The 10745-nt window shown below is 39.5% G+C and overlaps 1 protein-coding gene and 1 long non-coding RNA gene across 3 annotated transcripts; one reads left to right on the top strand and one right to left on the bottom strand.

Annotated features, from left to right (window-relative positions):
• Nucleotides 1-392: 392 nt before the first annotated feature.
• Nucleotides 393-5773, top strand: sdhaf3 (succinate dehydrogenase complex assembly factor 3). Its single transcript, XM_027023359.2, has 2 exons — nt 393-1075; nt 3898-5773. Exons 1-2 carry the CDS (start codon nt 899-901, stop codon nt 4090-4092), a joined length of 372 nt encoding a protein of 123 aa, XP_026879160.1. The 5' UTR covers nt 393-898; the 3' UTR covers nt 4093-5773.
• Nucleotides 5774-6623: 850 nt separating this feature from the next.
• Nucleotides 6624-7679, bottom strand: LOC113585683. Of its 2 annotated transcripts, none has more exons than XR_003411533.2 (3): nt 7621-7679; nt 6987-7097; nt 6624-6902 (listed from the first exon to the last, which is right to left on the bottom strand). It is a non-coding gene; the product is annotated as an uncharacterized LOC113585683 (long non-coding RNA). The 2 variants fall into 2 exon arrangements; XR_003411534.2 differs by having other exon boundaries at nt 6996-7097.
• Between the last annotated feature and the right edge of the window lie 3066 nt (nt 7680-10745).

Here is a 10745-nt window from a genome sequence, read left to right as displayed (position 1 = left end):
GTAAACACCTGTCAAATATGTTAATGAAACCACAACTGCTATTGCTTTTTTTTTTTTTTTTTTAAAGGTTTTGGCTTTAAATGGATTTGATCTTTACTAAGTGTCTAATGTCTGTTGATTTAAATGTGGTTTCCTAACAACTGGCATGTAAAAACACGTGCAAACTTGTAACACCGTACAAACTAGACCGAATGTACACATGGAGTGGACGACAGCGAGTGAAAAGTGACGCCCTCTAGTGGCTGACTGTGGGGGGCGGCTTAGAGCGACAGTCTATAGAACCTACTGCGCATGCTCGTACTCCACTTTCGCTCTACTGCGCTACTTGTGACCGTCCACAGCCTATTGTCTGTACTGCGCATGCTCGGGCTCCAATCGCACTCACAAGCACACACAAGATGGCGGCTTCCATGTCCGCCATTTTGGTGGTTTAAAAACAAATCGCCATAAGAGTCAGCGGATGCGCACCGTTTATTCAAACGGTCTAGACGGACGACGACGTGAGTTATATCAAAGTCATTATAGGCGTATATAATGTCAGCTTGGTGATCGATAATAACCTATTTCGTTCTCGCCGGGGAGATATGCTTATTGACGGAAGGTCTGTACCAATAACATCCTCTTCGTTACGTGGTCGTATTAGTTATTTGGGTTAGCTAACCTGGCGTTAGATAGCTCAGGATTTGGCTGTAATCGTTCGCTAGAGTTTGTACAGATGTACTTGAATTTGGACGCTACATCCTTAGCTAAGATAGTTAGCTGGCTACTTTTGAGTAGGCTATTTCCAGGTTGCTAGGGGTTTTTTGTTTTTTTTTTGGTTCACGAGTTAAAAGAGATTTCTTTAAAGTCGGATGGGCAGCTAGCTGTCGCCAACATCAGGAATATTTGGTCCAGTGTTATGGCTATTCCAGCTCATGTGTCCAAGGTGCGCTCATTATATAAGAGAATACTCTTTTTGCATCGATTTATGCCGATCGACTTGAGAGCGCTCGGTGATCAGTACGTGAAAGATGAATTTCGAAGACACAAATCTGCACCTCCGGAAACAGTCAAACTCTTCATGAAGGAATGGGAGGTAAGACGCGTCGTCGGCCAGTAATTTCAACTCTAACAGACTTCCTCTATGCTTGAAAAATAAAAATTATAGATTGGGGGGGGGGGTGCGCTTTGTTCGGTGTTTATAGTGTTTTTCAGGTTAATTCCTCTCCTCCTTTTGAAGTAACTGTCCAGCCACACGATGGCACCATACTTCATAAAATGACCGTCAGAACCTTTCAGCAGTTCAGTCCATCCTGAAAGGTTTCGTCTCGCATGCATGTCTACAACCATGAACTTCCATCAAGCAATAGTCCTTTACAGTTTGAACAGGTTTTATCCCTGCCAGACAAGACACGAGAGTAGTCTACCATGCTTTTCGTTTGAAAAGATGTATCCCACCCATATATGTGGGAACTATTGTTATAAGATAACAGTATTGTATTAAGTGTGCACAATGCTTCTTTGATGATAATCTTGTTACAGTGTCAGGTGCAGAAGATAAAACTCACCCACCTGTAATTACTATGTTTATGATATCGGGTTAAAATAAGACTCATGAACATTATCTCGTATGTCACTATAAATGGGCAGCATGAGAGGAACTTTTCATAAAATGGAAAATAACTTTTTCTGACATTCTGCTAGACAGGGATTGTTCAAGCCTAGATAGAACTGCTTTTGTTCAAGGATGACAACAGTTAAGTTCTCCTTTTACTGTGCTTACATTTCCTGACATGATATACAATACAGAGAGTTTAGGTGATACTGTACATATAGTAGGTATACCAAAAATATCCTTTTAGCCACTCCTAAGAATTTTTACACCATATTGATATCCATAATTGTTAACATATCTAGGTGGTCATTAGAATGGAATTAATGTTGAGAAAAATTGTGATGACAGCCTCTGACTGTCCCCACCCACCCTCTCCTCTCATTTTGCTTCATTTTGAAGTGGGTGAATCACCACTCCATCTCACTTTCCAAAGGCACTCCATGGAAGAGGGAAAAAAATAGAAAAAGCACGGAAGGGTGGTGGACCCAGGAACAGACGCAGAACGAGTCTCAAAATGTGATTAAGAGCACTGAGTGTTCACTTTAATCCGGTTACTGCAGGGGCCTCATGGGGCTTCTCCTCGGCTAATAAATCGGCCACATTGCAATGGACAAGCTTTCCCTTGGGAGGAAAGAAAAAAGAGAGAGAGAGAGGGGCATGGCAAGAAGGAGTGGAGGAGAGAAGGAGACTGACAGATGTTGGTCATAGTGAAGAAGAAGGGAGCAGTAAGGGGAAAAGCAACGATATGGGAGAATGGCCTCTTGTCCACTAATGTACGAATTTGAGGTGGAGTCATGTGGAATGGCCACTGTAATGACTGGCTACATTACTGTTTCAGACAGTCGAAAGGAACATTAGCTGATTGGTTGCACTAAATGCACTTGATTGTCATCAAGGTCAGGACCTTAAAACGTCTTTTCAAACTGTTGGTGGAATAATGCTTTGTTTCATTTTCATGTAATACAACTACATAAAAATTATAGGGATAGAAATATATTCATAATATCATTATATAATATGCACATAAATAGACTGATTCATGGAGAAGTAAATCAATTTGGTTTGGGATTTTGCTATAACTGTCATGTAAGTAGCTAGTACTTTGGTGTGGATGTGTGTACTTAGTGAAGGATATGGACTTGAAAGAGCTACTTAAGAGCTTTGCCCTTGGGAAAGCTAGTCCACTCCATAGAAGTTCAAAATGGGGTATTTGATTACGTCACTACAAATAACGAACCTTTATATTCAGTTCATGAACTTCGCCAAAAAGCCTGCCATTGAACAATCCCCCTCCATTCTTAAAATATAGCTGCTTGGCAAATGTTCAATCTAATTACATTATGTAGGGGAAGAAGCCTCTCAGACAAATGGCTTGTTGCTTCTGAAATTGAATTGCATCCAAATTCGAAGATGTTTCGTGAGTGACTAGACGGATGACTCAAGGTTTACGTTTGTGTGCATTTTTATGAATGAGCTCACAGTCCGCTTACCTTTGGTCCCCCTGTAACTTTGATGTAGTGGTTGTAATTTGACTGATTTTCCAATCATGTTTTGATAATGGGACCCGTACAGCCACAGCTACATGCTACATGTGAGATGAATAGCAGCATGTCTGTCTTCATAAGTGTTTTTACTACTGTCTAATATGAGATATCACTTCCATATCCTCTTACCAGCTTTTAAAACACAACTTTTTTAAAAGTCTGCTTTTTCCAAAACATGTCAATAAACAATTTCAGTTAATATTTTTAGTACCAATAGTGCCTTTTTGACTTTTAATGCCCATGTTAGTTGCAAGCTGCAGTATATCGACCACAGAGGACTTGGGACCTTTTGTTCTTTGAAAAGGAATGTGAGGGCAAGCAGTAATTGATGTATTAAGGCAGCAATTCCAACACATGACATTTGGGGAGTGGGTCACAGTGGGGCTCTGACCTCCATTATAACTAATGTACCCCAGAAGACTACATCATCTCTGCATGACCTTCATGACCTAGAGTGTATCACATGAGTTCATGGCAGGCAGTAGAATTCTCAAACATTTAAATAAATAAATTGTTGTTATTAGAAAGATTTATGGCATATCAGTAATGCCCTGTAAATAATAATAATAATAATAATTTTCCTGTGTGTTTCTGTCTTGTCAGGGCCAAATATTAGGCATAAGTGATGATCAGCCAGCATGCAGCTGCTTTTTCCCAAAAGCATCCCTGGTCCGGCATTATACCTGAGAGCTGTAATTGGCTCCTGATTTTTCAGTGTGGCACACTCTGAGCTGATCTGTGATATTCTTCTGTCTACAGAACTACAGGGATACCCTGCAGGCTCAGGTGCTGGAGGCAGCAGGAACCAAGAGTCCCATGTTTGGGAGTAAGCTGTCCGAACAGAGTCTCAGAGATTTTCAAGAGGAACAGATCGGGCAGCTGTACGAGCTAATGCTGGAGGCTACCAAACCTAACCAGCAGTTCCATATCCAGGAAGACAGCCTGCCTAAATGAGAGCTCGCTATGGGGAAAGGAGAGGCTCTGAAACTGCTGCACCTCACCATATGGGACTGCCTCACAGGGACATATTGTGAATTGAGTGCTGTACTCTTTTATGACACCAGCTGCCGATAAGATATAATTATATTAGGGTCCTGATGTGCTGTAGTGTGTGTGTGTGTGTGTGTGTGTGTGTGTGTGTGTGTGTGTGTGTTTCTTTGCTGTATTTGTGAGAATGAAAAAAATTAAATGACAAAGGTACCTTGACTTTCTGTACCCTGATTGTTTTCCTGGAAAAGTATACAGCCAGGCAAATTGTTAAAGATAAGCACTTGAGGCATTTAAATCTTTCCAAGGATTTGGAAAAAAGTTTGAATCAATAAAGCCTCCTTCACTTTAACTGAATTACTCCAATGTCTGAAAAGATTTGTTAGGCACAGAATAATTTTGTTTATATACTTGTGTAACTATCGAAGCTCAACAGTGCAAGGCGTGTCAGCCATCTGTGAGAGGATACATTTTCTCTGCACTGAGCTTTCGCTAACACTGCAATGATTTAGCAAAACGGAGTTCTCAGCTAGTCGCTAGGCAGCTATCTACTGCTACCATGGTTTCTCACCCTCTCGTTGTATTCCACTTTGGTGCCAGTTTTTTGCGCTCATTGTGCTTGAGGTGCTTGATATGAATGGAGTTAGTAAGTATTGTCAACTGAATAATCTTTTTGTATGCATAATTATATCCCTTTATATTTTTAACAGCATTTAAAGCAAAACATCCCTGTGTTCAGTTATAACTGTGGTGTGATTATTGCATAGAATTCTGGCTGACTGAGTATCTGAACAATCTTAAGCTTCATCACACATGCAGTGACTAAATATCCAAGAGCTCCTTTATTATACACAGATAAAGTTTCCTTCACAGAATCAACATAAACAAGAGCAAAGAAAGTGGTATCCCCTAATTTGAACACCACAAGTTTACCTAAAAAAGAAAAGTTGGGGAGAATGTATGCTAATCATGCTATTTGTTTTAGTGTGTACCCTGAGTTGCCAGTATATTGTTTAGAAATGGGTGGATGTACAGCTTGCTGCGAACAGCCTTTTTTTTACCTCATGCCAAAGATGCTTGAGACGGTTGAGCTCTGTGCACTGTGCAGGTCACTGAAGCAATGAAAATGCCCTGTTTCCTGAAGCTCTCCATTGACGATACATACCTCGGGAAGTGGTGCATTACCATGCAGGAGATGTGTGGTTAAACCATAGCCATGGGGTGGAGGAAATTGGACAACAACGATGTTCAGACACTCCCTGCTGTTTACATGTTGTTCATTGCATATCTGCAACATTAATAGATGAATGTCCCCCACACCGTCACACTGATGTCATCAGCCTAGATTGTTAGAACCAAACAGGATGCCTCAGTGGACTAATATTGCTTGATCCTTCCATTAAATAAAGGAACCGGGAGTCATTCGGCCATTCATGGTTCTTTGCTGGTATGAGCTGTTTGGCTTTTGTATGCATTTGAGATAAAGTCCCTGAGTCTGAGATGCCATTCTGCCATTGTGGTTTTGCCATGTGATTATTATTGTTATACGCAGTCTTGTTTTTTGTTTTTGTTTTTTTTTATTCTTGCCACATTCATTTAATGTCTGATCTACATGCTGTTTCCAATTACAGGATCACTACTTACTGGACGTTTTTGTTTGTTTGTTTGTTTTTTGTGCCATTTTTTTCAAACCCATGAAATGGTTGTGTCTGAAAACCCCAAGACAACAGTCATTTGGGAGATGCTAGAACTGGTCCATCTATTGCCAACTATCATGACACTTTCAGCTTACTTGTTTTGTCTATTTAAACACTGAACTTGAAACATTGGTCTGCCTGACTTACACACATATGACTTGAAGTATTTAATTTATGTGAAGGTGGGAATGTACCTATCAAGCTGGCAACTTCTTAACAATAGAAATTCTATAAATTGTGACATTTTAAGTGTGGCATTCATGATGAGGCTGATAGGTGTGTTAACAACAAATGAATACACCTTTCTCAGTTCCCAGTATATAATGTTTATATCCAGTCAACACACCAGTGAGAAGTGGCTGCCAACTTTGCACATTGTACTCTCAGCCAGAAACCCCAGCCCCTGAGGGACTGCATCAGGCACAGGAAGAGGAGTGAAGATAACATTCAGGACCAAGCACCATGCTTCACTGGGCATGCAGACATTCACACACACAGACAATTTTTGGAGTAGACAATTTTTACCCAACCTAGTTTTTGGTCTGTTGGAGGAAACCCACACAAGGAGAACGTGCAAACTCCATTCAGATAGGGACACAAACTCAAGACTCTAGGGCTGAGAGGCAAATATGCTAACAACCAAGCCACCCAGGTCAACATATGGTCATAGGATTGTTTCCCACCCACATACACACACACTGATAAATATATAAGTTGCTCTAGAAAAACAGCATTTAGCAAATATTTAACCTAATATTGAAGAGACCAAGAATTAAAGCAAACAGTAAAGACAGTCAAATTCAGTTTTATTACAACTGACCCTAATGCATAGAAATCTGTGCCAGCATAATGACAGCACTTATACTGTCCTCATGTTTGTTAACTATGAGGATGTCAGCCTTTTCCTGAAGGCTGCCAGCCAGTTTATAACCTCACATAACATTTGTGCTGTGTTCTTTGTAACGAAGTAGCTGTTTTATCATCGTCATAGACTATGGTTGTTATGATAAATAAGCAAGACGAATTCATGATCATCAGACTTCACTGATGCATCATCTTGGGCTGTGTTGTATTGGAGTCCTGTAGAAAAAGAACAAAGACTCACTGTGTAATCCTTACACTGACCAAACTGCTCAGTGTGTTTCAAATGGCATTGTGACTTACATGACTTACGTGAGTCATTGCGTATATGATGGTCTCTTCTTTAAAGGGTTCACCCAAACTGCAACCGCAAAATAATATTGGCCAGACGCATGTCAGCATAGGCGGCCGATTCTGGAACAAACACTTGAACATTTATTATTCAGGTGCTACACTATAGTATTGATTGTTACAGCCCTATGTATGAGAAAGTTGTCTGCTGTAGTAACAAACATTCATTGTTCAGTTCGGCTCTTCACTACATTATCAATTGTCCCAGCTCCGTGTGTGGAAGAGTGCATGCGAATGTTGTGTACTGTAGTCATCAATGTAGGGGAGGGGTATGCACTGCAGCATGGGGAAGTCTCAAGCCCAGGAGGGGATCGTAAATTTAAAAAAGATCAAATATTTATAAAAGGGCCTCCACCCTGCCTGTTACGGTGGGGCCCCAGAATTTTGCACTATACCTCTGACTGTATTAATGATCTTTTGTTAACCACCACCCAAGCAATAATTTTAGCAGGCAAACACTTGACATTCAGATTCATGCCTCACAGCAGTGAGAGACTGAGTTCATTTTTATAAAACAATATGCATAGTTTAATCTAGAATGACAGCAACAAAAACGAAAAAATATCACCAATAGAGACATACTTACAGGATCAATAACGTCTGGGTGAGCAGAGCAGCAGCCCTCCTTGCGGTACAGTTTCTGACAGGTTGAGCAGAGAGTGCAGCTCCACACGGGGTTGGCAGAAACACGGGGGTGATCACTACGCTTCCCCCAGAGGACACGGTGCCAGGGAGATAAAACAAGTTCGTGTGTAGTAACCTTTCAGTGCACCGCTTTCAAAGCCAAGCAGAAAGGGACAAAGAGAGAGAACAGGACAAAAAAAATCAATGGCGAAAGACAGTGGATTGTTGAAAGTTTCGCTTGTGGGAGCAGAATACAGAGCAATGTTCTCTTATTAACCAGTGGTGGTTTTATAAAGGCTGCTGAGATACACCGCATGGATGCACGTGCATTAATACATGGAATAATGGCAGTTTCTCTGTGTGCACATGTTTGTGCCTGACTTAGACACTTCTATGAAAATAACCTTGTATTGGCACAGTTAACAGTCTGAAATATTAATCTGGCTTTGTGAAATATCATAGAATTCAGTAGCTATATATGGGAGAGAATTTTATCTGAGATAGTGAAAATATCCCAGGCCATGTGAGGAGGGCCCGGGACTAGGACACAAATGTATGCTACTGACAAATCAATTTTCATGTATTATTATCTTGCATTATTCATAAGGCAGGACATCAACTTATTCAGGTCTGCTTCATCCACCTGGGTGCAACAAAAGATTATTTAAGTAATTTAAAATGACACAAATATGATTAAAGATAAATTGAATTCTTTGAATAAATAATCAAGTTTATCCTTGGGAAAACTATGTATTTAATAGTAATTTTTCTCAGTTGTATGGATTTTCCTCCACCAGATGAGAGGACAGTTTTCATGTACTCAAATATTCATAAAATTCACTTCTGAAGTATATAAATCTCAGGATTATTTACATACTTTTATTTTAAACCAACTTTACATAACTAAACGTCCTCAGATAGCTCACTCCAAACAAACTGAGCTTCAAAGAAGATATTTAAGTATACCATTTTAAAAAACTTAAAAAAAAAAAAACAATCTGTGTAATTATGGTTGATACATTTATATTTGCCAAGTACTTTAACTCTGTTCAGAGTTTGTAAATAACAGGGACACAGAATTAGATGCATGCTGAATAGAAGCATGAATTGCAATAGACAGTAACTCTGAAGAGTGCAAGGCAGTGCATGATTAGGAGTTGACTCATCCCTCATTGTTCAGGGAGCACGAAGAGCCTTCTGACATTCTAAGTGCACTGTGCATGTTTCAGTATCATAAGAAAACTCTTTTTAATGATAAGCTGGCCACACTACAGCATCTATCAGTTTGGCTACTTGTTGTTTAAAGAGTGGAACAAGACAGGAATAATGTGACGCAGATGTTTAATATGAAAGATTAAACATTACGTTTAAACTTTTTAAACTCCCTAAACAAATCATAAACTTTATTAACCAGGTTTTGTGGAGTAGTGTTAGTTGTTGTATACTAAGCAATAGCAATTCCTTTCTCTCGTTTCTCCCCGCCACAATATAAATGACACTTTCATAACATTCATAACATAGGTGGCTGATTCTTTAATTAATAATTTAAAGTTAATTATTTAACCAGGGTTCTCACTGAACCTGCTCTAATGTGGTCTCTTTTACAGCTGTATCAGTTGATAGCTGCAGGCAACAACAACAACACAAAAAAAAACCTGTGGATTTTAAAATATTTCTTCTCTTTGCAGGGAAGGCACAAGTGGCATAAAAAGTTATACGGAAGACAAAAAAGGAGTAGAACTTTTTTAATGAAAAGTTTGAGGAAGAAAACATCATTATTGAATCATGTCAAGCTCCAATGAAACAACTATAAAAAATATATAATTATGGCATCTCTAAATATACCTGTGGTTACCTATATAAAAACTTACTACATTTTGTTTAAAATACAGATACCAGCTCGCTTTGGGTTATATTGTTTGGTTAAATCTTACCTCTTCAATATAAGTCATAAATCTCAAATTTCATTCACAGAAAAAGAAGAGAGTTGTAAATGTATCCTTTCACTATGCCACCATAAAAAGATATAGAAGACTTTACAGATAAGACACAAATCATGTACACCCAAATTAGAACGAACATCCCTGTGTAACTCCTAGCTGATTTACGTCCTGTGAATCTGATGTCATACGGTAACTCTAATACCTGTACCATAGATATTTCACTCTCTCTGTCTCAAAAGCTGGTTACCCTACAAGTCACTGAAGGATCACCCCTGCCAAGTGCAGCTGGGAATAAATCAGCATCTTCTAATCAGGAGTCTAATGCGAGCAGGCAGTGTGGAGAATGGGGTCGTTTCTTTGACTGACACTAATGAGTGACCATGACATCCTATTCTCACCTCCCTATTTCCCCACACTCCCACTGCGATGCACCACAACAAAGCAGCCAGTACCTGATGGTAGTGCACTAAGAGACTCAGCAGGATGCAAGACTTCCCTATAAAGCAGAAACTACAGAGAGCCTGAATGTGGAGACCTCAGCAAGATACTGTCAGAGAGAGCTCTAGGCTTCGGTACAGGAACACAGCTGTACTGAACACCTGGAGTCAACAAATATTGACGGGGGGTTACGAGACGTTTAACTGTTCCCCAGAAAAATGCAAGCGCAGATATTAAATGAAATGATGTTAGCATTAAATAAAAGCATTATTCCTCAGAAATAAATCCATGCAAAAAAAAGGACAATATACAAAACATTTAGAGCAAATAAACCGTTCAAGAAAAAAAGCACTAACTTTGAATGGTGATACTTTTGGGCAAGTCTTAGCTTGTACATAAAATTATATTTTAAAGAAGGAGTGAGGGCCCATATGTGATTGCTGTTTGTTGACAGTTCCCCTATTGGCATTGCTCTCTTGGGACTAAGGTAATCTGCTCAAACCCTCTATTTATCATTTTTAATGCAACTCTAACAATTGTAATTACAGCAATTGCTTGTAATGAAAGACTATTTCACGATGCCCAATCAGAGAAGGTCCTATCATTTTATGTATTGGCATGAAGGAGCTTATCCATATTTATGAATGTTCATGCATGTTTGCAAATTAATCTAATAAGATTTAGGCAGTCAAGTCATTAGCAGTTG

This window comes from Electrophorus electricus, chromosome 8 (genome assembly GCF_013358815.1).
Source record: "Electrophorus electricus isolate fEleEle1 chromosome 8, fEleEle1.pri, whole genome shotgun sequence".
In the NCBI taxonomy this organism is placed as follows: Eukaryota; Metazoa; Chordata; class Actinopteri; order Gymnotiformes; family Gymnotidae; genus Electrophorus; species Electrophorus electricus.
The sequence above is the reverse complement of the archived record's forward strand: the minus strand, read 5'-3'. Positions and strand labels throughout refer to the sequence as shown.

Bases quoted from the DNA above. Each gene is read 5' to 3' on its own strand.
- sdhaf3 (XM_027023359.2), top strand. From the start codon at position 899: ATGGCTATTCCAGCTCATGTGTCCAAGGTGCGCTCATTATATAAGAGA. The intron at 1,076-3,897 runs GTAAGACGCGTC...TTCTGTCTACAG, and splicing joins TCTTCATGAAGGAATGGGAG to AACTACAGGGATACCCTGCA.